The sequence below is a fragment of the Motacilla alba genome, chromosome 4A (assembly GCF_015832195.1).
Source record: "Motacilla alba alba isolate MOTALB_02 chromosome 4A, Motacilla_alba_V1.0_pri, whole genome shotgun sequence".
In the NCBI taxonomy this organism is placed as follows: Eukaryota; Metazoa; Chordata; class Aves; order Passeriformes; family Motacillidae; genus Motacilla; species Motacilla alba.
Window position 1 is genome coordinate 168,668 of NC_052045.1, and position 27,872 is coordinate 196,539.

General features: G+C 37.1%; 1 protein-coding gene across 2 annotated transcripts; it reads left to right on the forward strand.

The window, feature by feature from the left end:
* Positions 1-27,872, forward strand: LOC119712879 (transmembrane 9 superfamily member 2-like). Of its 2 annotated transcripts, XM_038164668.1 has the most exons (17): positions 1-245; positions 620-687; positions 1,944-2,037; positions 3,616-3,743; positions 3,966-4,095; positions 5,056-5,183; positions 6,385-6,496; positions 8,755-8,834; positions 9,725-9,833; positions 12,933-13,065; positions 14,048-14,167; positions 14,344-14,401; positions 17,308-17,467; positions 18,139-18,290; positions 19,256-19,367; positions 19,782-19,953; positions 27,242-27,872. In XM_038164668.1, the coding sequence occupies exons 1-17, from the start codon at positions 129-131 to the stop codon at positions 27,307-27,309; spliced, it is 1,941 nt and encodes a 646-aa protein (XP_038020596.1). In that variant the 5' UTR covers positions 1-128; the 3' UTR covers positions 27,310-27,872. The 2 variants fall into 2 exon arrangements, with proteins under 2 accessions (XP_038020596.1, XP_038020597.1); XM_038164669.1 differs by lacking the exon at positions 1,944-2,037 and having other exon boundaries at positions 196-245.

The following is a 27,872-nucleotide window of genomic DNA, read 5'->3' on the forward strand; positions in this document are numbered from 1 at the left end:
GCCCGACCCGGCCGTGACGCGGCTGCCGCCGCCGCCGCCTGTGCTGGGGCCGCCTCCGCAAGGCGCTGCCCGGGGCGGTCGGGGCTGCAGCTGCGCCTTATGGTGCCTTTGCCCGTCCAGGCTGCAACATGAGGCTGCTGGTTGCCGCACTCTTGCTGGTTGCGCCTCTCGGCGGCGCCTTCTACCTGCCCGGATTGGCGCCTGTCAGCTTCTGTGAGGAGAGCGAGCAGAGCGAGAGCTGCAAGGTGAGAGCCCGCACGGGCGGGCCCGACGTGGGCCGTCCCCTCGCTCTGCCCCACGCGGGGCTCCCGCGGCCAGGGGACTCCGCGGGGTATTCCCAATCCCGCTGCTCACAGGTGTCCTCCCGCGGGCGGCAGCCTCTGCTCCGGGAAGACAGGCACCCCTAGCTGGTATTCCCTTTTCCCGCTGAACTTTACACTCAGCGCTGGGAGGACCCTTGGCTCCTTGTTCCTGGAGTGGCCGGGGCCTGTCAGCAGCCAAGGGTAACTCCGCCATGGGGTAGCAGCATTTGCTAGTTAGCCTCGCGTTTCATGCCAGCCACACGTTTGTTTCTGAAAGTTCGTATTTTCATGCTTTTTCTCCTCCTTTCCTGTTTCAGTCACTAATTGAGCTCTTCGTGAACCGGCTGGACTCTGTTGAATCAGTTCTGCCGTACGAATATGATGCGTAAGTACATCTCAATAGTTTTACAGAAGTGTTTGGAAAGACGCTTTTCTGTTACTGTAAGGGTGTCAGTATTTTGGCTGTAGGGATGGAAGAGTGAATCCGGTGCTCAGTGGCAGGAATGAAGTACAAGAGGGTGGGAAGGATGAAGGCCACACCTGTGCCACCTGACTGTCCTAAGCTGTTGTTTAAAAAAAGGCTGCAGGGTTTCTTATGGGTGCATTTTTTTGAAATTAGTACAAGATTTAGTATTGACTATTTGACATATTTGAAAGTTCTTTCTGCTAGGCAAGTCTAGGACATAAGATGCTTTGAGTTCCTTTTTTTTTCCTGATAATTGAAAGAAACTCGGAGACCAGTCAGTTAACTTTTTTTTTTTGCCAAGGCTCTGTAGCTAATTCTTGCTTTGTTGGCTTTGGTTTTGTTTAGTTTTTATTCTTCTATATGAAAACTTCTACCTGCTTTTGCAGATATTTATGGGCCTACAAAGTGATGATAAACAATATGATTTGCAGTCTTGCTGTTTGGCACAGAAAAGAAAACTTGCAGGTGTTTGCAAGTGTGCAAACTTGTAAAGACTAGCTAAGAAATACCCCATCTCTATTTCCACTAAACTTTATGGAAAGCCAGTGAATTTAGGACCATTGATTGAGGAAAAGTACTTATATACCAAAGATAAGTATGGGTTTGTTTGTTGTTATGTTGGGATTTTTTAATATAACGTGCTGCTGCCTGTGTTGAATGAAAAGCCAGAATACATTCTCCCGTATTCAGCAGTTTCGGGCTGTATGTATCTGAAAAGAATTGGTGAATGCTGTTGGCAGTGTGGCACTGTAAGACTGAAAGCACTTTCCTGCTTTGAAATGTGTTTCATGTTAAATGCTATTTGTAAATATTCCTTTAAGAAAGGAATGTAGTTTTTCAGAAACTTTTTGCAGGAGAAATGAAAAGTCTGTAGCACAGTGCCTTTTTTTCCCCACAAAATGAAACATTCTATTGTTTGTTTAAATTGCCATTTGAAAAGGGTGGGTGAACTAACCATCGTGCATTTTGTTAAAGATACGCTGGCATATGTATTGGTTGAAATAGATATTAAAATAGATACCAGGTTTCTTTCCAAAGGCTCTCAGATTTTTAACTACCAGTGGCTAAACTGTTAAAAAAATCATGGAAACTACTAAGGACATACTTTAAGAATTTGTTTTAGGCAGCTATATGTCAATTAAAAGTTAAAGGGAACCTTTGCTACTTTTTTCCAGTTTTGACTTCTGTCAAGATAAGGAAGAGAAAAGACCATCAGAAAATCTTGGACAAGTGCTGTTTGGGGAGAGAATAGCATCGTCTCCATATAAGGTTATTTTATCCCTTGAAGTTGATCCTGTTTAAATTTGATAGCCGTTGTTCTGATGGCTGTAATCCATAGACATAGCTGAAGATTTGATGACTGGGTGATTATTTTTGTTTATATTTTTTAATATAACCACTATGGAGTTCATGTAATAAAACCCAATAAAATTCCTCCCAACCCAAAGGCATCTTAGGTTGGTTAATTACAGTTAGGAAACTGAGCTAGTGATCACCCTTCTTGCCTGTTGCTCTGTGGTAGAGAAGTCCAGAAACTATATCTTAGGTAGATTATTTAATAGCTGGATGTAAGGTATGCTAGATGATGAGAAATAATTGGTTTATTAAATGTAACATTGGAGACTATAAAGTGATGGTTCAGGAACTGTTTCGTGTACTTGGTTGCAGTATTGAGCAACTTCCAGAGTGGGAAGGGGAAATTAGGTTATGGCTCTCTTGGAGCTTTTCTCTGCTTGTACATACTTATCATCTGCTGTCAGAAACCAAATTTTTCAGTGTTGATGCATATCACTTGGAAAATAAATGTATGGGGATATTTTGTGGATTGGGTATGTGGTATTTTTCTGTATCATGCCCTGCATTAGCCATGGCCAAATGTAGCATATCTAAAAAGCTGTGCCATCAACTTGGGACAGTTATTAGCAGCGGAGGAGCTGTGGTCAAACAGTGGATCTTGGTGTTTGAGAGCTGTATGGTGTTCAAATACAGTTTCCATACTTGGATTTGCCAGTGAAGCTGAAGACTGTGCTATGTGTGTGTGTGATGGTTGCTAGATAATCCAAATCCCTGTGAGAAAAAGAGGCAGCAGTTTCTGAGTCTGCTGCTGCTCAGTCTTGAGGGACCTGATCACATCTTTTCATTAGTCTGTTAAGTAGGTGATGCCCTCTCCCTTACATGAACTGCTCTTAGAAATCTCCTTGATTGTCTCAGCTAATGTAATTTTAAGTCTTATGGCTAGTGGTCACAAGAAGCTTTTAAATATGTAGCATGATGGATCATTTGAACTGTATACGTATTGAATAGATTAAGTGTTATAACAGCTGTTTGAAATGGCTACACACAGTAGTAATTAGGAAGTGCTGTTCCTGGTTAGCATTTGGGCCTTGATAATATTAGAATTTTCAGTCATGCTTTAAGCTCACTAACAGGTAGATACTAACTGGTTTAGAAGTTGGAGATGCAAATTTGAGTGTGTTTGTGTTAGGTGATGTCTGTGCTTGAAGCTTGGATATTGTGCAACTTGTACTTTTGGCAGCCTTATCTAACTTGGTTGTCATGGAGAACACCAGCTAAAGTTAACATGAAACATTCAAGAATGGTGTAGTGAAAGTCTATTTTAGCCCATGATGAAATGATCAAAATAAAACAAACTGGTAAAATAAAAAGCAATACCTTTTCTACTAATTTTCAGTTTTCAGTACTCAGGGTTTAGTCTTCAGAAACTTACAGTAAGGAGCTAAAGTAGCTAAAAAAAACCCTCCCTACTTTACCTGAAAAAAACCCAAAATGCTAAAAGACCTTTCAAGCGCAATTGAAGTGACTTTTTTTGTGTGCTTTTTTTAACAGTTCACTTTTAAAAAGCAAGAAACTTGCAAGAAGGTTTGTACAAGATCATATGACCCAGGAAACAGTGCTGATAAAAGCAAACTGGCTTTTTTGAAGAAAGGAATGCAATTGAATTATCAGCATCACTGGTAAGCCTAGACATATGCTTGAGGCTGGGTTTATTTTCTGCTTTTGGACATTTGTTACTTATGTTTTGAGTGATTGCTTTCTTCCTTGTGTGTTGTAGTTGTCTCTACTGTGCATCTTGTAGGCACTACTGAAAAGTGTGTGCATTACATGAATGTGAAATGTCACTGTGAAGTGGGGTGCAGCCCTTTCTGAGGACGTGTTCTTTGATGATTTCTGTCTAGGATTATCGATAACATGCCTGTAACGTGGTGTTATGATGTGGAAGATGGACAAAAATACTGTAATCCAGGATTTCCAATAGGATGTTTTGTTACTCCAGATGGTAGAGTTAAAGATGCTTGTGTTATAAATGTAAGTGGTGGAACTTTCTTTGTTAGTATAGGGTGGTTTTATTTGTGGTTTTACTTTTAAGCTTTCTTTTCCTGAGAAAGAACAGATATGTTTTTAAACATGCTTGATGTTCAGATTGTAAGCACTGACAGAGCTGAGTGCTGCTAGTGTGTGCAGTGACTCACTGATAGAGTTTTCCAAATAAAATGTTCTTAGAGGTTTTTGACTAATATGTTTTATAAAGCTATAAAAGAATGGTGTGGGTGTTTGAAAGCCTTAAAAAAATTGAGGTTTTATTCTGAAATTTCATGTGTATCCATCGTAATACCTATTCATTTTTTGTCTGTGTCATGTTCATGTGCAAGATGTTCTTTTATCAGTATCAGATAGAGGCTTTCTAGTGAAGTCCTAGAAATGAGCTCTGTGTTCTAGTTGCAAGTCATGTCTAGCACAGTTTACAAGTTAAATGTGTCAGGGTTTTCCCAGGTGGCTGAAGGATTACAAACACAGCTGTGACAGAGAAAATTGTGTTGACAGTTGGAAATGTGTCAGTCATCCTGGGAGTTCCATTGTGAACTAGTACAATTACAGATAATGGTGATAGTTTTATCTCTATCTCTCCTGAGTAGGGGACAGCACTCCTCTAGGTGAGGAGAGAGCTTTCCATGACTCTGCTCTACCACTTGACCTGCTGCTTGTGTGCCGTGCAGTCAGTTCATTTGTATGCAGCAGGTCTGATGCTTCTTTGAAGTGTTGCATTTATCTGCACGTTCAGTTTACTCTGTCTACAGTGACCTTCCAACTCAGTTATTCCTCAGGGTCCCCAGACTGTTGAAAGTGATCTTTTATACAGGTATATTAATGTTGAAGTGTTTGCCTTTGTTGCTCCTTCATACAACACCAGTCTCACCATAAAGTTCTTGACTTCTTGCGCCCTCTCCTGTTGGAGAAGTTGCTCAGTTTCCTGATCATGTTTTGTAGTCAGAGTTTAACAAGAAGAACACTTTCTACCTCTTCAACCACGTTGATATAACAATCATGTACCACAGCGGGAAGGATGAAAACTGGCCTGGTGCAAGACTGGTGATGGCAAGACTAAGACCACAAAGGTAATTGTGCATTAAAGCATCAGGTTCTGGTACTCTGGAGTCCTAACAGCAGTTCCAGAGAGAACAGTTCCTTAGAGATATTATTTGAGTTAATAAATTCTGGGGAACTTGTTATTCTGACTTCTGGTAAAGCTTTCAGTGTGCTAGTTTATGTCTGGAGCTGTTTACAAGGACAGTTCCACAACTGTAAATATCATTTAACTTTGCTTTTAAAGTGTTTCCCGAAGTCCCTTGTGATAGAAAAGCTGCTTATGCAGACTTTTAGAACCTGACCCAAACAACAGAGCTTTTTTCATGTTTTGGTTGATTTGTATCTGGGTGTGCATGTTTTCAGATACACTGAGAAACATCCTTTTACTGAGTAACAGTTTCCCATGTCAGATCTATTACCTGTCTCCCAAATGTACTTTGGATGAATGTACAGGTGTACTTTTTCCTGTGTAAGTTTGTATACAGGGATATAGTTGAAATACCATGTTAACACTGATATTCAGAACTGCAGATGACAACAACTAATTTCCTGAGAAGACTAACTGATTTTCTCAAACAGTAGCTGCTTAGTTTTTGTGTTGACGTGAGTGGAGGTGCACCAACTCAGAGGTCGGAAGAACACTGGAGCAACTACTTTGGCCTCTGGTTAATCTGTTCATACACAGTTCATATTTATTATTTATCTAACTAATTATTGAAAATTGCAGCCCAGTTATAAAATTTCAAAGTAGGTCGTTTTTTTATAGCTAAACTTTTCTCTCTTTTCTATAGAGGTTAAGTAAGTTAAAAAATTACACTACTACAGTTTCTGAAGTCATACAGACATGCTTGGTACAGTGTGACTTGATTGTACTTGGTTTTTCTCTTGCGGAGGTACAGTGGTTTTTTTAGTGAATTATACTTGCTATGCAAGTTTATTCCTTCCATGAGTGCCAGGAAGATTCTACCAATCTTATTTTTCATAAATGCTTTATCAGTAGCATCCTGAATGGCTGAAAAATGAGAATTTCCCTTTTCCCTGGCAGTGCAGACCACGAGGGGGCAGTTAGGTTGCGCATAACCTTAATTTTGTCATTCTCTGACCAGGTGCTTTGCTTCAATCTTGAAGCTCTCCTGATAGGGAGTATTTGTGGGTGGAGCACAATGCTACATTTTTTTAAAGAAAATTTAAGTTTTTAAAAAAATTTTTTTAACTTCTTTTCCCCGTTAGCTACAAGCATACAGATGAGAACAACTTAAGCTGTGAAGGCCCACCTATGGAGATTCCTGGAGAATTCACCAATAAACTGAATTTGGTTTACACCTACTCTGTGACATTTGAAGTAAGTATTAAATCTGTTACATGAATACGTAATTCCACAAAAGAATGAAATCACAGCAACTGGATAACTTTCTAATAGCCGTATGTGGATTACAGCAGTGTAAACTCTGTAAGGATGGTCTTGTGAAGTATTTTTCTGAAAATCTTAGCAGGTTTTTTGTTCCTATAACTTAAGTGACAATATGAAAATATAAATTAAGGACTTTTTTTCCCCCCTGTGTTTTATTACTGATAGAAAATTAGCAGATTGAATAACTGGAAGAGTTATCTTCCTTGAGGTAAGCTCTGATTTCAGTCAGGCTGCTGAGAGTCTTATGTTAAAGAACAGTTTATATTTGGGGACATTTTCTTTGTTAAATGTTGACTGTAAAGTTTTATCTCATGAATTTGCAGGGTTTGTCTCATTTTGTGTGGTTTTTATTTTGTTCACTGGCTTCTTCTCGAGTAGGTGATGATTTATTTTTTACAATTAATACTCTAGTGTTTACTAATATACAAATGCTTTATTCAGCCTGTAATGGGTTAGGAGGAAGTTGCTTTCTGGCAAATGGGTCTTTACCCCAGCATGGAAACTGAGCCTCCTGTGGGTGTGACTATAATTTGATTCAAGATACTTCAAATCTTGGTACTTCTGTTCCAGTCTGTCCTGAAAATGTGTTTGTTTTTCTGATGTAAGACACCAGTCTTAGAGGGTTTGGCTTGAGACCACAAGCTTGTTTTGTACAGATAGTGAAGCAGCCATGATATGGCAACAGCTTTCATCCTGCGAAACTGAATTTAATTTGAACCAGTGACCTTGAGGTGCAAGGCTCTGTAGCCTGTTACTTTTCCCTTGAGACACTCAATCCTCTTTCAACTCTGATTTTCCTACATAAATGAGCCTTCTTTCATTAACATTTGTGTTTAAATCTTGAAGTAAATTGTGATTCAGAACTTCAGTGTGAACTTTGTCTGGTTACTCACGCAATGGGTGAGGTGTTTGGGTACCCACACTCTGTCTCCCTGATGTGGAGCAGGTAAGGCTCACATCCAGTGGGTTTGGATACTTCCAGCAGGTGGCACTTCAAAACTGCTTATTCTCCCTGTCATCCATAAGCCTTGGTTTGAAATAATACCTCATGTGTTTTACTTTTTATTAGTAGTTTATAAATATATATATATATAAATAACTTGAAAGTTATTATAACTTTATAATATATATAATTATATATATTATATATATACTTTATAATATATAAAAGTATATATTTATAAATAACTTTAAAGTGGGGTGTTTATCAGTAAGAAGTGTTTTTAAATAGGAAATCATCAGTGTAAGTAAGCCTGACTACACAGAGCATAAATATATAACTGCTTTATGGTCCTTTTTAATATGGCAGCTGACTTCTGATGAGAAAGTTATGGTGTCTGCTTTAATTAACTGACATGGACAAGGTATTTAGCACTGTGTGAAAAATATACATCATCATGGCTCTAATGTTTAGTACACAAGCGTACAAAAGTGTAAGTATGAGAGCAGTTTGGTACTTAGCTGTACAAACTTAGCACCTTGTGAGTAAATGAAGAAATTCAGCAGAACTTCAGGGGATAGATGCCAGTCAGGGGATAGAATTTGGTAGCAGAACAACATATGTGTACATCCAAAGAGAACAAATAAAAATAAATAAATGGGGAGGACAAGGCTTGTGGGTCAGAAAGAGTCCTCAGTTGTAGACATGAAGGTCTGTCACCAGAATATCTGTAAATGAATGTTGTGTGCCAGGAATCAGAGTGGAAAATAGTCTGTATCAGCCAACACTATGGCAGAGAGTGAAGAAGCCTGTGCTAAATCCATTAAAAGTGATTAGAAAAACATATTTCTAGTTTCCCCTGGAATTTTTCTCTGGAGTATGTTTGACAAAAGTTGAAATTTCAAGATCAGTTTGCTATGCTGGGAAAATCTTGTAGTGATGTCATAATTGTTTTTCAGCAGTTGGGATCTGGAGGCAGCTACATCCCGAATCATGGAAAGATGAGGCTTAGTGAAGCCTAATTTAAAGGTAGAAGATGTGGATAGGAGATTTCAATGAAAATATACTCTTTTAGAGTCTCTAGAGATGAATTAATGCAAGAGAGAGGTCTTACATCCAGGGCTGATACCAAACTTAGAAGTGAATGCTGACTGAAAGGTTTGGGAAGAGATGTGGTGTGCTTATTTCCTCTTGGAGACTGCAACAAATTGTACTCGCTTCTATAAATTACTGTTTCATTTCCTTATAGGAAAAGAATAGTATTAAGTGGGCTTCCAGGTGGGACTACATTTTGGAGTCCATGCCACATACAAACATCCAGTGGTTTAGGTAAGATTTGCATTCATTCAGTGAGTAACCTTGCAGGGGAGCACAAAGATTCTTAGTTGTACTTCTAGGGAGATGGAACAATGTCTGTAGGTTTTTAGTCAAGAAAACTTTTTGCTTTCATATGTGAATTAAGTTTTCATTTCTTGGGAGCAATTGTATTACTGCATTTTGTGAAAGGAATGCATCAACAGTATCCAAAAGGAAAAGAGCTTGCATTTTTCAGTTCTGGAGAAGTTTTGAGTCATTGCAGCTCTGCAGTGTTCTTTCTCTTACTGTCTGGCTTTGACTGCCAAGTGAGAGGTACATATATATAATGCATGTTTTGTACTCAGCAACTGCTTACAGTAAAAAGGTCTTTTTTTTTTTAATGAGTAAAAGATGTATGTGAAAAGCTCTTGCTTATTTTATTTCCCTTTATAGCATGGTAATTATATTAAGTATATAATTTGTGTTGAAGTGTTAATGTTTTGCAATGTAAATCTTGAAAAGGCTAATCCAAATAAATTGTTCTCAAAATATTAAATGGCACAAAATCATTTTCATTGGTTGATAGATACAAAATGTACTTGACAGTCTGCTTTAAGAACTGTAGCTGTTTTACTGGGGAAATTACTTCTTAGCTATATAAGGAGGAAAATAAAAAAACCCACTATATAACTGTGTTCAGAATTAGCAAGGTATCATGAAATACTGGTTTCCTCACTTCCATCTCCTAAGAAGTCACAGACTTTTGAGTTGTGTACCTTTATCTTCTCTGGATGGGAAAATACTGGAAGGTCTGAATACGTAAGGCTTTTCCTCAGATCTGAGCTGTATATGTAGTATGAACTGGTACATCTCTTGAAACCTGAATAACTGGATTCAAAGTTTGATGCTTTCTTTATCTGCAGTATAATGAATTCCCTCGTAATTGTTCTGTTCTTATCTGGCATGGTGGCCATGATCATTCTGAGGACTCTTCATAAAGATATTGCAAGATACAACCAGATCGACTCTTCTGTGAGTAAAATTTATAGCTTTCACATGAACACATTTTTCTGTCCCTAGTGATGTCTGTCTCTTAGTTTTGAGTACAGTTTAGAGAGATGTATAACTATGATGAGTTGGATACATGCTAATAGCTCCGGGGTTAAAAATTATTGGAGATATTCTGATTAACATAGGCTGATAAAAATTGATGTTACCTGTGGCTGGAAACTGTGGTGGAATTGCTTTGTTTAGTTAGGAGATCATAATATTGCAGTTCATGTGCAACACAACTTCTGACCTCTAGCTGTGTTAGAGCTGCTTGGTATGTGCGTAAATTATATTTTATTTTATTTGTAAATACAATTCTCATGGTAATCGCTGTGTTAAACTGAGTCTAGTTTGTTTAAATTGCCATCCAACTGAACCTGTTGTGAGTTCTTTTGAGATATGTACTCCTTAAAATGGGAAAGCTGCAGGTTTCTGTAGTGGAAGAGAGTATAACTGATTGTGAGTTAGAAAGATTTGACCAGTAGACTGAGAGTAATTTTTACTCAGCCTTTTTCTCATTGGAAAAGTGGTATCTGCAACTCAAAGATGAGAAATAATGTCAGATGCAACAAAGGTTTGAATTTTCACTTTTGTTGCTCTCTGTCTGGTTAAAGAAATACTTCAAAATGCACAAAAATGTTTCGTATTGACTGTAAATTCTGTGTGAACATACTTCTGTTCTTCTTTGTGGTTTTAATATTGAATATCTTTTGTTGATGTACATCCAGACAGTGATTTAAAGTGGAATGATTTTTCTCACATCCTTTAACTGATAGTTTTTGTGAGGCTTCTATTTGATCTCTCAATTAAATTGTGTTCAATATTTTATACTGTGTTGTGTTTATTAGTTGATTATTCTTAATGTGATAAAGAGCAAGACTTGTAGAAGCTTGATTAGTTTTTATGAGTAACATCAGGGATAGGTGTGACTTTCAGAAAGCCACAGTTTTTTATTTCTTGCCAGGTGTGAGAGACTTAAAGCTCTGTTGCAGCTCAAGGAGCTTATTTAAAAAGGTGTGAAGTAATTGTGCAAAAGAGGACGTCAGCTGAAGAAGATGCAGGGAAGCAAAGTAGTATCTCACATTTAGAGGATGCTGGTGATTGTATTTCAAAAGTGATCGATGCACCAGCCAGTGACTGTGGTCTTAGAATGTGCATTTGATGTTTCAGCTGGTGCTAGCTGGCTTTTAGTGTGATGTGGATTTAGTGAGACATTCATTAATGAAGTGCTCAGAAATCATTAGATTACTTTTAGGGTCTTATGACTAAGAGAGGATTCCTGAACTGAAGAGAACTCATGTCAGTGTGTTTTCACCAGTGAGAGGTAAAGCGATCTTTTTTTTTTTTTTTTCCTAAAGTCTCTTTGCTAATGACTGCTTGAATGTAGGGGACTTAAATCTTTGTTAGAATGTTTTGAGCACTGAGCTAAATTAATGGGTAAGATAAGGATTACTGCACCTTTGTAAAGTTTAGAGTAATTTTGCTCTAATATTTTTTGAAACTCTAAAATATAGCTTACTACATGGTTTAGTTGTATAGTTCTTATCATTATGTTGCAAAGTTAGCAGTATGAAATAGTGCCGAATTTTTTAAACAGAAGTCTAAAAAATACTCAGACTCACAGCTAATTAGCTAGTAATAAAAGAACTTAATTAAAAACAAAGCTTTGAGACAAACTTCGGCGCATAGGCTTATGCAGGATAAATCAAGGGTCTCAATCTGCCAGACTTGGTTTCCCTTTATTTCTTAAATGAAGATAATTACCATGTAGCTATTTGTTTTAAAGTTCACATTAGAACTAGAAGGTGTCTTTTGAGTGCATTTCCCAGATGAGTTGTTGACAAGGATTCTGTGTGAGTCATTTCAAATCTGTAAACACTTGCTGTGTTCTGTCAGGAAGTGAAGTACTAAGCATTTATTCGTGCTTAGTGTTTACCATTTTGGAAACAGATATTTGCTTCAGGTGGTAACCTTTGCAACTCTTTCATTCCTTACTTACAACTACCTGGGAAAAGCCTTTCTTCTGTCTTACCTCAACAATTTTCTTGTTATTATCACAATCAGTTCAAGTTCAGACTTGCAGGAAGTTTTGTGTTTATGCTTCTTTGACCAAACAAATCTTTCTTTGCTGGAAGAACACTGATGTGTTGGAATTATACCTGGATATCTGGTATCATTTTCTATCAGATATGGGGTGTGGTTTTGTATTTTAATCAGTGTTATCTTGTGTTTAATAGTTTTCCATTTCTGTATTCATATATCAGCCTACTGAGAGTAATTTCTAGCCAGCAGAGGTATCAGTGTGGGGAAAGCAAAAACAATCTTCCAGAAAAAGAAAAGTTACATCATCTGTTTCAATTTAAAGTGCTCTATGTCATTCACTAGTGTGGTCTGCTTTCTTTCTTACCCTGTTTTTTGGCTTTATGAGGAGTAGAGGGTCTTCTTGTGGGGTTGATTGTCTGTGGTTGTGTGCGTTAGTTTTGTTGTTTGGTTGTTTTTTGTGAGGGGAGGTGTCTGTTTTGAGTGACTTCATTGAAAAGTTTTGTTCTTCAGCAGTGGTTCCTTAGAGGCACTGGACTGAGGCTTCCCCCTCCCCATTTCATCCTTTCATCCATTCACCTCTGGCAGTGGGCCAGAGTGTTTGTACTCGTCCCTCATGATTCCAGAGTGCAGACTTCCTTCTGGAGTACAGAGACAGTTTCATTCTTTTCCAGTATTGTCATTGAGACCAACTTTGAAATCAAAACAGAAAAAAAATAAATTCATGAACTAGATTGAACTTAAAACTAAACTGAATGCTTTGTTTTAGTTTAAATTTAGAATTATGTTCTATGGTTTTTTGACTAATTACATTTGCTTTTTTTGCTTTAGGAGATGAGAATTTTCTTGATAAATCTTGCCTTTTTCACTGAACCATTAGGGGGTTATAAAATCAATGAGTGATGAATCAGATGCAATTAGTCTGGCTTTGGATCTTAACTGGAAGCTAATCAAAATTTAAATATGTATTTTGCATCTTGTTTGTGTTAATTCACTACTGCATTATGTATTGCTGCTAAAGACATTGTTGATTTTATACAGGAAGATGCCCAAGAGGAATTTGGCTGGAAGCTGGTTCATGGAGATGTGTTTAGACCTCCAAGGAAGGGAATGTTACTGTCCGTCTTTTTGGGCCAAGGAACCCAAATTTTCATTATGACGTTTATTACTTTATGTAAGTAACTTCATTAAGGTGATGTGTATGTAGTGTAATAGTAGTAAGAAAGATGCAATATTATTATATAGAAGCCTTCTTTTGGAAATAAAGTTCTTCCTTTAGTAACTTAAAATATTAAGGCAATTTCATAACAGTAATTAGATAGCTTTAGTAAGGCTGCTGTAAGCATTGTCACTGAAAACTGTGATATCTGGGCTAATGCTGATTCTTCATGAATTCAGAAATCAAACTTCTTTGTTCTGGGAACCCTTGCTGTCCAATATGTTTTTACATGAGGCTGCAGCCATACAGAAATATGAGTGAGAGCGCACACCAGTGAAATAGTACTGACATAATGTTGAGATAATGATAGCCTACCATAAATAGCTATATATGCATGTGATTTTGTAACCTGTCAAAGGTGGTATTTTATTATTGGTTATCTGTAAAGTTTATGAGCATTCCTTTTTTTACTGTACAGTAGAATTGGAAAGTACACTGATATTTAGTACAAAAGAAGAATCTTTCAAATTTTGTTCTCCTGGTTTAACTCAGATTTTGGTCTTTCTTAGGGAAGCTGCTTTTTTCTATTTGTTGCATGAAACTGTAAGATTACTAGAATTTTCTTGATAGGCTTGTCTATCAGTGTTGATCACAACTGTGTATCTTGCTTAGCAATGATAGTTTCCTGCACAATCAGTTTAGTAGTATAGCAAGAAATTGGTGGCAAGAGAAAATGCTTTTGATGGATGGTGGAATTTTATTTTTCAGTGTTCTGGCTATGAGAAGTTTTCTACTGAAGAGATGAGGTGAAAGTAATGCTTTTGAATGGAACAGTGCCATTAGGGGCATGTTCATGTGATGAGGTTGTACAAGAGCTTAGGCACTCAGCCTTCATTTAAATATGTGGTAGTGAAAGGGATAAACCTTCACAGTGACCTGTGTTACAGGGATATTTTGACATGTGTCCACAAATAACTAAATCTTTTTGTTCCTTTAGTCCTAGCTTGCCTTGGTTTCCTTTCTCCTGCTAACCGTGGTGCTCTGATGACCTGTGCTGTTGTATTGTGGGTCTTACTGGGAACTCCAGCTGGTTATGTGTCTGCTAGAATGTACAAGAGTAAGTACATGCATTTATTTAATGTGACATAAAGTGTTAAATTCAGAATTGCTGGGCTGAATATATACCTCCAATTGGAGCTGGTGTCTCAGACAGCGTATTTGCTTCTTGCTGCCATTCTGCAAAACAATTGGAAAAATTCTTGACCTTGAAATTGTTTTTATTTTTCTCCTCAGCATTCAGAGGTGAGAAGTGGAAGACCAATGTCTTGCTTACAGCTCTGCTCTGCCCTGGGTTAGTATTGTTTCCCCTCATTCTTTCTTTTATTCTTAAGTATAAACGAATCAGAAGTGGGAAGGAGTTGGGGAACAGCCAATTGTTACGATGCTTGTCTGTGTGATTTTATGGTACTCCCAACCTGCTGTTTCTTTTGTGCATTGCCTATCTGTGACTATAAGGAAAAGTGAATTCTGAGGAGCTGGAGCCTGGTGCAGCTAGAACACAGCTTCTTGGCTTCTTGTTTTGTTGCCAGGTGCAAGGGTAGGAGGAATGGGGCAACTCTCTTGCAAGGTTGCGTCACAGCCTTTGGGAATCACTGCACCAGAACATTGGGCACAGTGCGGGGGTAATTCCAGTTTGGTACTGCAATATCGGGTAATTCTGGTTATAATCTTCTTACATGTGAAAAACACAGTTCACTCTCCTGTAAAAATGTAGAAAGTTTAATAGATGACAATAGGAGACAAAGACAATAAAGCAAAGATGTTATGGCTGGGTGTGTGTTGGCAGTCAGCCAAGAGCACACCTGCTATTTTGGAAAACATCCTTTATATACCATTTCTATTGCATCAGCTTGTTATATATTCATAAACAATTATGCATAGTAAACTTTTCCCCAGACTAGTTTATGTGTTCCCGGAACTATTTTATATGGCCCCTCCTTGGGTCCACCTTTTTAGAGCAGGCATGTTTCTTGGCTGTGGTTTTGGCTTCTTCTCTTTATCACTTCCAGTTTGGGCCTTGGTCCATACTTTCTTCAGACAGTGAGTGCTGGTAGTTGGCATATCTGTAGCAGGTGTCCTCATCATATGTTCATTGGATGTTATCCCATCCAAGCCAGCATTTTAACACAAGCATACTTACATCAGCTATTTCACTACCATGTCTAAGCTTAATAAACAACAGAAATAAAAATGATATCTTTATTGCAAAGTTACTTTAGCACCACATATATAAAATTCATTTTAATATTTGCAAAAACGCCAATATTATAATATGTATCTATAACGTTACATGAATGTAGGTGGTGTCCAGTTTGGGATGTGGCTGTAGTGTGTATCGTACTATATAGTGTGGGCAATACTGTCCTGCTTGGGAAGGGCAATAGCACTTCAACCTTTTGTTTTCTCATAGCTCTTACAACCTTTTTTGAGAATTAGTGGGATGAGGGAGCAGAAATTCATTTCTTCTGCAAGTCTCCCATGTTTCTTGGTTGCAATTTTGAGTACAGGAAGTCATTTCTTGGCAAATAGTTTTGGCAAAAATGGAAGAAAATATTATAAGTTTCTTAAGGTATTTCTACCCCCAAAAAACCTCAGAAAGAATAAAATATGACTTGGCTTCAAGTAAAGCAGAATTTCATCAAATTAAAGGTAATGTTCTTGATAACCACTAAGTCTAGTATTTCTGTGAGAAGTCTTACTTCTTAACAGAATGTGCTTCCGTGTCCCTGCTGTCATTTAGATGTTATCAGGAGAGAGAAGTAAATATATATTGATGGAAAGAATACTGTGCTAGTCAGTTAAACTTCCAAATAAATTGAGTTTCACGGAGCAAGTAAAATGACTGAGGCTGACAGAATATGAACAGATGCCCTGATTACACTGTGGTAGTTCAGTGAATTTGCATAGTATCATAAACAGCCCAAGGCCTTTTTAATCTCAGTAGACTGATGTGAGTTCATATTTGCAGTATATTTTATAGTTGTGGAGGGGGTAAGTGAGGTCTGTGTTATGAGCCTAGGCAGATGATGAAGATTAGAAAGACTTCTAAAATGGATTTGATTTTTATTTTTTGTTCAACAAGATGCTTACACCAGGGGTCGCTTGGGTGTGCTTATTGAACAAGTCCATTTCCCCTAGCAGTTTTGGCAAGTGTCAGGCCTCTCCTAGGAAAAAAAGGAGCTTGTCTATTGCTCTAATCCTTCCTCCTTCCTTTTTAAATTAAATACAGGGTGCATGTTCACTTCAGGGCAGCTTAAATTCTGTCTCAGGAACACTTTTGTAACAAAACCCAGACAGTGGTGCACTTCACAGGACCCTTTCTGAGGCTGAATTTTCTGTGGCATATATTTGAATCCAGGAATAACAACAATTAGCACAAGTTTGTTTTTTTTTTTAATATGGAGTTCCTTTGCAGAATGAACATTCTGCTTTGTTTTCAGAATTAATGTTATTCAAAATCTTCATCTCGCCTTGATTCAGCAACACCTTGATTGTCATCTCTGAGTTGTTTCTAGTTTTTGTCCAGGATGTTTAGAAAATGAGGCAGATGTGTTTAAAGGGGGAGGGAAAAGCGAGTCTGGAGATAAATCATGACTGATGCAGTCTTTATTTAAATTCTCCAGAAGCATGGGCTACTTAGTATGTATAACCCCATGCTTATACAAATATTTCTGTTGTAGAGCAGAGCTCTCTTTAATCCCCCCTTCCACTTGTGACACAAACTGCAGCAGCACATTAGAGTCCATGTTGTGAGAGTCCATGGGGCTTCCTAAATAGGAGATTTTGCTATCACTGTGTTTATTCAGAAGGAATTTACTGTTTATAAGGGACATAAATAAATAAAATATTTATGGTTTTAATAGGAAACAAGGTCCAGATAAGGAGTTTTTACATTTATTCTGTATTTTTCCATTCTTTCTATAGATTTTTTCAATGGCATGTTTCTGTTACTTCTTGGTATTATGTACAGAGTCTTTATTTAAATAATGGTTTTACCATAGGTACCTACATTACAAGCATTGGATGGTGCAGGCATTTTTACTTTACCCGCACCAGTGGTGAAAGAAACTAGGACTGTTGGGAAATTGGAAAATTGAAAGAAGCTACATTTATTTTAACTAATTTACATTTTGTAATACTAAGTGATATTTATTCTTTCTTGAATATTTTAATATATTTTCTGATCTTATTTTTCAGGATTGTCTTTGCTGATTTCTTCATTATGAATCTCATTCTGTGGGTGAAAGGCTCCTCAGCTGCCATCCCTTTTGGCACTTTAGTTGCTATCCTTGCTATGTGGTTTGGAATTTCAGTCCCACTAACCTTTGTTGGTGCCTATTTTGGCTTCAAAGAGAAGGTAGGGCCCTTTGAATACAGATTTGAAATACACCTGTCCTCTGTAATTGAGCCATTGAAGCAAGAGTTCTAGAGAGGATCTGGTTGGATTGAAACATCTGTGATCCCATGATTGTAAAACGATATTTTACTGTCTTGATATTGAAACAGAGTGTGTATTTGTAATGTCATACCAAAGTGGTTTTTTCTGTCCATTCACTAGAATCAGGTTTTAATTATGCTCTTGGAGCTCTTACTTGCTTTTTGTGCTTCAGCAATAGTAGTAGTATTGCTGAGTAGTATCGCTGGTAGTATTGCTGAGTTTTGAAGTAGTGCTTCAGAGAGGCTTCAGTTTTGTACTTCACTAGTTTGAAGTATTGCCAGACAGCTAAGAAAAAGGCGATGTTATTGGATGTTTTAAATTTTATTTTGTTTTTAGTTAAGGGCTCAACAGATTGATTTTCTTTGTGTTCTGCTTTGATTACTGGCCCGTAGTTGGAGTGTCTAAAGCACATGTGCTTTTTCCTAGTGATGGATATCAAGTTTGTAGGTTTTTTTGTTTGATAATTTGTGATGGCTTATGAATGAAAATATAGTTATGTTTATCAAATCTTTATATGCTAATACTAGGGAAAAGTAATCTTATTTATGATGTAATAATTAATCTTTTATTGCTGTTATTTTTTTCTGCAGCCTATTGAACATCCAGTGCGTACAAACCAGATTCCTCGCCAAATCCCAGAGCAGTCATTTTTCACAAAGCCATTGCCTGGTATTATCATGGGTGGTATCTTGCCTTTTGGCTGTATTTTTATTCAACTTTTTTTCATTCTGAATAGCATTTGGTGAGTATCACTTTTTTTTCCTCTATTTATACAAGTTTGATAGTACACACAGTGAGTTTGAACATACCAAAGCATATAATATAAGGAATAAATACATTTTGAAAGTTTTTGATAATTTTGCAGATTTTATGGAATTTCCAGAGTCTTTATTTCTGTGCTTAGAATTTACAAAACTAATTCTTCTTAAGGAGAACTTCAAAGTATTATATGAGAGTCCCCTTGCCTTGTTTTGTCTTCCTGGCTCTGTACAGCACAAATGTGGTTGCATACATGTTGTGGTTAGGTAGAGCCTAATCCATTGTGTAACTGTATTATGATTTATGAAACTAATGTGATCTGGCAGTTTCCGCTGTGTAGATCAGAATCAGGTCAAGATCTCGGGATTCCATGTTCTGCAAAACAGAGACTCCACTCCCCATGAACAATCCACTCCACTCCTAAATCTTGTAAAACCTAATCAAGCAGTGCATGAAAAGTTAAACCAGTGCAATCTTTCATTACTTTCTTAATGTAAATGTGAAATGTCTAATACATTGTTGTTCAATGGGAAATACTATCCTGAAGGTGCCAGGTTTTTATGGTGTCATCTGTATAGGTTGAGAGATCTTACAGAACAGTTTTCTAAATCAGTTCTTAAATGCAAATACATAGATTGACTTTTTATATTAGTCCTCAAAAAATATGTAATGTAACTGTGCTAAAAAATATAATCAGCTGAAAAACAGGTATATTGTGGACTTTAGTAGTTGAAGTTAGCAAATTCTTAAATTTTCTCATTCTGTGTCATATGAAAGGAAAGCATGGAGGGAATGTGCACCTAATACTCCCTCTGTCAAATCTTGTACTGCAGTATTGTCACCTTCACTCAATAAAGTTGACTCAGAATCTGGTAATGTGACACTGGGAATTAACTCAGAACTTCAACCAAAAATGAGACTCGTGTTTTTATTTGTTTTTAATTTTAGGTCTCATCAGATGTATTACATGTTTGGATTCCTGTTCCTAGTTTTTATAATTCTTCTAATTACATGTTCAGAGGCTACAGTTTTGCTGTGCTACTTCCACCTGTGTGCAGAGGTAAAAGTTGCAGTTCTGATGTAGATATGACTTGTAACTGGAAGATGTTAGAAATACAGGTGAGGTATTCACATACACTGTGAAGAGCTGGACACTATGGACTGATTGCGTTTTCAGCCTTGGCTGCCTGTCTTAGCCACTATTCTGAAATGTGCCTTTTGCTTCAAAGTCGTCTGCTGGCAACAGATAAGCAAAACCAAACAGCTTTGATCTTAGAGTCGTTTAATCTTTGTAGTGGAAGCAATACGGTTGACTTTGAAAAAAGAAAATATCTGCATGCCATGTTGGAATTTTTCTGAGCTAAATTTTACAGAATTAAATGTGTTCATAGGACAATGTTAATTTTTCACCATCTTATCTGTATTCCATTTCCTACATGATGATTCTTATCGAGTGGTTTATTGTTTCTTTCAGGACTATCACTGGTGGTGGAGGTCGTTCTTGACCAGCAGCTTTACAGCAGTTTATCTCTTTATCTATGCAGTCCATTACTTCTTCTCCAAACTCCAGATAACGGGAACTGCCAGCACCATTTTATATTTTGGTTACACAATGATCATGGTCTTGATTTTTTTCCTTTTCACAGGTATGTGCAATGTCCAAACTAAAATTAATATAGAGTGCTCTGGTTTTGAAATGAGAAACATTGGGTGAAATTTAGATTACATGAAATATTAAATACAATTTATGACTCTTTAGGTGGTGTTACTTACATGGTTTGTGACACCACACAGTGCAGTAAGTTTTTTTTTTACATTTTCTTCCAACTTGAAATTACATTTATTTATGGTAGAATTAATTTTCCTTTATTGAATATCAAGCCATTATATTTTCAAAGGCCCGTTTTTGTTAATTTTGATATCGAGTGTTAACTTGATTCTGGATTTCATAATTGGTTCTAGAAGTTCTGTAGTTAAAGATAGTTTCACTCTGCGTATGGAGGATAAAAGATATTTTCAGCTTTCACTATCAGCAAGTGAAGGAGGCTGGTGCTGGGGAAGAAGTGAATGTTGACAAGATAGAGGTTAGAGTTGTCTTACTTGCTCATTAGACCACTTCATAATGATGGACATATACCTTAACTGGAGGATTTGAAATATGGCTCTCCAGTGTTAGTTGTCCAACTTTTCTGATGTAACTCATGCAAACAAAGTATCTTCCAGAGGATTATTTTAATGTTCATAGTCACTTGACTGAAGCATTAATTTTGAGGCTGATTTGATGAGAAATCTGTGCCAAATATACCATGTGTTAGTGAAATAAGAAGCTCTTTGAAGGGTACTGGCCTTGAAAAATAGCCATGTGTGTTTTATCTTGGTGTTCATCATACTGCTGCTGTTGTATATGTAGATTTAACACACAAAGTCAGATCTTTCAGGTGTCAGTGCTTGGCTTCATGAAATACTGCAATGACAGAACTAGAGAAAATGCTTGTTCACATAGGATGAGCTGTTGATAAAAACAGCCATGACAGTCACTCCAAAGATTTGTAGTAGAGGATTTCTCTGCCGATGGCGTGGTCGTTTACATTGTTACTTTTTAACTTCTTCTGCCTGTTTGTTGAAAGCTGCTGTGATTACTTTGTGTTCGCTTTGTGAAATGCATCTTTTAGTTAAATGCTGTTGAAAAAGAGTGGCTGAAATAGGTAATGAAGGTAAGTCTTAATGTCAGACTTCAAGTTTGTCAGTGTAACAGGGAGAAGGACCTCTTTCATCCTTATGTATTTAATTTTCCTAGTGCTGGTTGACACAGGGCAAAAAAACCACTCTTCATAAAAACCTGAAGAAAATTCCTCTATGTGCTTGAACAAAGCAGTTAAGCCTTAGAAATGATATTATATAACAGTAGCTGTCACTTATTGCTGGTTTTTGTTCTTTAGAAATGTGTATCTTCTAAGAAGGACAATAAAAGTTCTAAAAAGAAGCAAGGGAAAATAACAAGGATGATTTAATTTTTCTGTTTTTTTAATTATTAGAAGGCAAACTTGGAAGTTTGCATATTTAAGCAGTTAAACCTCTGCTTAGATTGTGGTGAAACAGACAAGCTCCAGATGTCTTCTATAATATCTGTCTGTCTGTCTATCTGTCTGTCTTTTAAAAACCCCAAAAATGCAGTTGAAAAATGATAGTCAAAAATTATAGTCTAAAATGTTTTAATTACTTTTATGCTAAAGCAATATATTAATATGTGTCTGAGTTTTAGTATAGGTTAGTTGCTATCCTGCTAATTTCAATATCACTTATAATATGCAAATTGGTAGAATTAAAAATATCCCCTTCATATATAAAATTATAATTGAAATTGTCCTGACAGGTGCCGAAATGGTATTCAAAGCTTCAGATATGCTCATCCTGGAGTTCTTGATATGAAGGCCAGTGAGGCCCCTGAAGTACAGTAATAAACTGTGTTGCAGTTATTTTTGCAGCGTCGTCTTCTTTTGGAAAAACACCACAATGGTGCTCCCTATGCTGTTTTTATAGCTCATGAGGAAAGCTACTACATGGCCCTCCTTTTTTTTTACATTTAATAGAACAGCTAGTCACTAGAAGGCTAATGGGTACAACAGATGCACAGAGTGAGTAATAAATCCTTGCTAATGTAAAATGCTGTGATAACTTTCTTTTCCGTATTTAGTTAGGTGGTAGATTTTGGGCCTGAAGTGTAAGCTGTTCTAGACAAATGGCACAAACAGTAGACACCTAACTTTGCTTTGTTTTGTAAAATATCCCTTAGCAGGCATTGTTTTAGAAAATAAGGGTTCAGTCCTTCACAGTTTCTGGAGGTGGAGGAATTTGCTATTGTAATGTTACGCATGGCTTGCATTAACAGCCTTCCAAAAATGGGACCTTGATCTGTTACACTTAAGTTAGCATAGGTATTTTGGTTTTCTCTATTCTTGCCTACTAGGTCTCAGCCACTCTGACAGAAATACAAGGGGCAGTGTTAAAACCTCCTCCATGGCAGCGCATTGCGTTACCCAGGGCATTTCAAAAGGGATCATAATGAATAACGGAATAGGAACTGAATGCTTGTATGCCAACACTGACACTAATATAATCTGACCAGTGAAATCTGATGGTGTGCACACCCAAACCAGACAATTTTATTTTAATGTACAAAGTGCAGCTAATCTTTGAAGAAATAACAAGTGTGGTTGGATGGGGGTAGCTACATTATTTTGTTTGTGGAGGCAAAAAAATCCTGAACATAGTCAAAGCATGTTTCTTTACAATGACCTCTATTTTTGAACATCATTTTCACTTGTGAGTTAATGCCATTTTCAAAATTGAGTTTTGATCTTCTGGGTAGATTGTGTTTAGAATCTGAGATTCTGAAGCACCCACCACTGTGCGGTGATTGAAACCAGTATGATACAGAGAGCTTTTAAGGTACATGAGAAGTATCAGCCAAGTGCAGAGTGCTTTTCTATTTGCTTTCTTACAATCTGCTCGTGCTTTGAATTCTTCTTTCTTCATTAAACAATAAAGCTAGAAGAGATGAGTAGAGGAGAAGAGTCTGCTTAATGTATTTTGACATTATTCTTTGCAGTAATCCTTGGTTTTAATTTTGAATTTAACCTGATTTCCTAATAACTGTCCCTTACTCAGTTAGATGCTGGCCTTGTGTATAGCATTTTGTTTCTGTGTATCAGATAGTGGTAGTATATATATTGCAGACCAGATTATTCAGCAGAATATAAAGCAGAGGACAAGATCATAAAAAACAATGAAGGTGTCAGTGTCTCCCCACTATGTATAAAGGGATTTTTGGATACATCTTGCTTCTTGGCTAAAGAAGTGTCTCGAGTCATCTTCATATTTGGATTTGTGAATTTTAAATGGCTCCTGCAAAAGATCCTTTACCTGTACCTCCCTAGAAAGGTCAATGACATGCAGTGAGCTGCTGTACACTGGGATGGCATCACTTTCCTAGGATAGTAGGGATTAATTTAAAAGGTAGAATCTTAAAATATGCAGGTCACCTGCTTAGGGGAAAAATAAGGATCTATCCCACAACAGTGAGTTCCTCAGTGCAGACCATTCAGGTGTTTTTTCATGCAATTTAAGTTGGTGAATGGTTAGGATTGGGTAAAGTAAACACTAGCCAACTAATTTGTTGTATTGGATTAAACCAAACAAACGGATTATAAAGGCTCATTGGAGGAATTGGTGTTAGTATTGGTGCTGGGTCATTTGATAGAGATGTGCATGTGAAAGATGTAAAAAACCTTAAAACGTGAAGAAGTTTAGACTAATCAGAAAATAAATATAATGGTCTCAACTCTTGCAACTAGTGGGGTATTTTACGTATTTGTTTGTGGTTTTAGTTTGTTTGCTGCTTTGTTTGGGTCTTTTTTGTTGTTGTGGTTTTTTGGTGTTTTTTTTAAGTACTTAGTGTTAGAATTTTTTTTAACAGCTTTTCCATAAATGCCTTTAGGTATCTGTTCTCTGTCCTGTTGTGTTCATTGGTGTCTTCAAAGAAGCCTGAGCTGCAGAGTTGTGCTTCTTGTTGATAGTGCTTCAAAACTTGGGTTTCAATTTGAATGTGTTTTGAAAGAGACAAATAAAAGCAACATCCTAGTATGGTCTTATCTAAACCTTACCTAAATAATTCTCCTGTTCGAATGAGAGGCTCATTTTAATAAGGGATGATTTTCATTTTGGTGCAAGGTGAGCTTAGAAAAATGGTCAAGATTGAAGTGCTACCTATGCTCTTGAAGAAAATCTATTTCAAGCCATGCAATGTGATATGGCAAGGTTGGATTTTAACTAGTGCCACTAATAATAGCAATTCTGCAGGGTAGAGGTGCAGGTGTAGGAAACAGAGTGTGCAGTTATCTGTGTTTTAAGATTGGCTTTAGTCAAAGTAGTTAAAAGGAGAATCTGAAAACCTGTGGTACTTGTCAGCACCAGCCTAAAGATCCAGTATGAAGTGCTCAAATCTGGAACAAGTGACAAATTTGTGAAATGGTTTAAAACACAGAAAATGTGGAAAACATTCTGGCTAGAATTTTCAAACAAGCCACACTAGTTCAGAGGTATTTTTTTCCCCAGTTGCTTCTCATTTGCAGATCCCTTTGACTGGGATATTTATTGCTATGTAGGAAATCAGAAACATTTTTGCTGCTTTACCTTTTTGGGGCCTTATAGTGTTCATGGAATCACAAGCATCCCAAGGGCTGAGGGGGAAGACACTGAATTTCATTGGACCAGGCGCTGTGCTGTGGTTTATGTTCTTAAAAATGGAGGCAAAAATTGAGCTTTTTGTTTGCACTGACATAAGCAATCATGTAGGTAAATCTACTGTTCAGGAGAACCTTATAAATAATGTTACCTTACCTTATGTTAATTTCTGTCCAGTAGTACTGGTTGCAATGTCAACACAACTCTGCTGACCTGAGCCTTTAGAAGCTTCTAGTCTATTTGGCCCATGTTATTAAAAAAAAAAAAAAATAAAAGGAAAAAAAAAAAAGCACTAAAACCACCTAGTTGATTTGGTGTGATTCATTTGCACTCCTAAATCTGCCGTTGGATTTCTAACCTAGTTGAAAACCAGTTTTCAACCTAGTTTGTTCCAGTACCTTTAAACCATTCTGATCTTGGAGCATCAAGTGGCTCTTTAGGAGAGGTACCTTTGACAGATGATGGGGTCTTTAGTTTGATGTTCTGGTTTTGATATTTCTAGACCTTAGAGCTGTCCACATATGGAGTTTGTAGGATATATTTGTTCATGGGAGGGAAGAAGAAATTACAGTGTTGGTTAGCCCCAATTATTGATGTAGAGGTAGCACAGAAAGAATCTGTGCTCGCCAGAGAGGGTTCTGACTACCTAAGTCTGTGTCTTGGTGATGAGTGTTGCCTTTCTCTCCTGAATTTATGATTCAAATCTGGTATCTGACAAACATTACCACTTAAAAAGTGTCTTACTCTGCTTCTGGTACATTGGCAAAATTTTTGATAAAGTTTGAAAAATGAGCAGGTTGTACTTGGTCTTTGATCTGCTAAACAGACTTTTTTAGGAGGGGGAGTTGAAAATCATTGTTATTGAAACTTGTGAAAATTTGTTTATAGATAAAATGCTTGTTCACAGTGTGAAGTCTTCAAGTTCTGTTATGACTGAGGTAATGTTTTATAGAAAACTGATGTATTATAAAGATTCAGACTTGCGAGGATCGGAGGATATGTGGATTTAGAGTGTGTTCTCATATTAAGTTCTGGCATGCTCAGGAAACTACGGTAGCTGTCATTCTTGGGATAGTTGTACATTTTTGTTATGATAGTACACTTTTGTTCTAGAACAGCAGATAAATTTTTAAGGTATCTAATCTGTTAAACATTTGGAAGAAACTGCTTTCAAAGCCATAAAAGGCTTGGAGTGGACTATTTTATAAAAACAACCAGGAAGCAGAGACTTAGAACCATTATTAGAACAAAACTGTGAGAGTAAGGTTTAGAGTAACAATGCTGGTATTGGAATATTTGGCACAGTAGGAAGGAGTGGGCTCCTTCATGACCATGAACTGCAAAGACTTTGTGATGTCAAGCCTACAAAGGAATTACATTCCTTGTGTCGTTGCTGTCTCATCTCCTATCAACAGCCATAAATCTGCTGTCTCCTACTGTTTCAGAGAACAACTGCAAACTTCGAAGGAAAGGGTAATCTGTGGCATATAATAATAGTCTGTCAAAAAGCCTTTAACTGAAAATATACATGGTAGCATGAGGAATGTAGAATTGGCATACAGATAATAAGCATCCCAAGATGGGTTGCTTGCTTGGGAAGTGTGTAGATGTGGTCTGAAAGACAGAAATGTAACTCATGTAAAAAACCCAAATGCTTAATAAAGAATCTTCTAGTTACCAAGTCAGTCACAATAGTGAAAGAGATTGGAGCTGATGTTAAATGTGGGCTGTAGAGACAGAAAAGGATAGTATAAAACTGGAGGGAGCCGAGTGCATGATCTTGCGAGTGCCTGCAGTGGAGCTGGGAAGGGCTGTCCCAGGGCTGGCATGTAGCTGTGTTTTTGAGAGGGAACTCTTGTGCAATTGAGATCTTCCTTTTTTTTGTCTGTTAAGGGTAAACATCTCTGTGGCAGTTTACCACTAGGTAGAAGTGTGACAAGTAGTGTGCATTGCTTCCTTTAGAGGCAGAAGACTAAATTAATTGGGACTCTGTCTCCTTGCATATGAAGTTCTTAAAGTAATTTAAAAGTAGATGTGATGGACTGTGTCTTTGCAGTTGCCCAATAATAGTGGCTGTCGGTGAAAACCACAAATTTGTTCATCAGTTTAAAAATAGAAAATTGTTACATACTAATCTCATTCAGTGTTTTGGTTTGTCACTGCTGCTTTCATTTGCTGCTTGCTTCCAGCTGCTGTAGCATTCAGAGCATTCCTTTGCCAAAAGGAAGTAACAGGATACACAGAAGAAGAAATTTCTATTCTCAAGTATAAATAGAGCATGATAAATATAAAACTGGGACAGGTGAATTTTTTTCAAGGCCTAGTTATGTGTCATAATTCATAGGTGGCAGTGAAGTATTGTAGACCTAAAAAAATCAGGCAGGGGCTGACTTGGCATGTTTATGAAAGTCAGTTTCTGTATTGGTGCTTGTGTCCCTGCTCATTGTGGCAACATGGTCATCGGTGGCTTAAATGTACATGAAGTGGCCTGGACCCTAAAAGTCATCTTTGATCTAAACCAATAACCTAGCTTGAGGATGAAAGTGTGGTGTTAAGTTTAAGAAGTGTTGTTTTTCTGGGTAGTTAGCTGGATTACAGTGTTATATTCTGTCCTGCTGGGAATTACATGTTAGATTTCTCTCTCAGGGCAAACTGGAAGATAAACTAACCATTATTACTTTCTTGTTTCAGGGACTATTGGATTTTTTGCCTGCTTCTGGTTTGTAAGTAAGATTTACAGTGTTGTGAAGGTGGACTGAAAAGCTTCAAAGTGTCTTTTGAACATATCCTCCTTGCTGTTTGATAATTTTTACCATGTATTGAGAAACATCCTGTGTAATTATTCTAATTTGTAAAAGTGGAAGACAACATAAAATGCAGATTTTTATTGAAGAAAATGGCACAATTGCCATTTTGATATTAAAAAAAAGTTTACATCAATATACTCATTGAATATGTTAATTATAGTAGTTCAAAAATTATATCCAAAATTTGATTTAGGATGAATAAGAATTCTGTGAAACAGTTTATTTGAAAAATTGAGTGCATTATGCAGTCCTCCAGCTGAATTTCCTTGTGACTAGGGTTTGGGTTTTTTTGTTACCTCTTTTGGTTACCATTTATATACCATGAAAGCCTAGGACTGTCAAGTAAATCTATGTAAAATGTGAATTTTTTAAACTAAACTATGATTGTACATATTATCCTGCACCTTCTTTACAACTAGGTTATCTTCTTACAAATGTACATGCATTTAGTGTAATGTAGACTTTATTAAAAATATCGACACTGGTTTTTGTTCAAATAAAACTGCACAACTCCA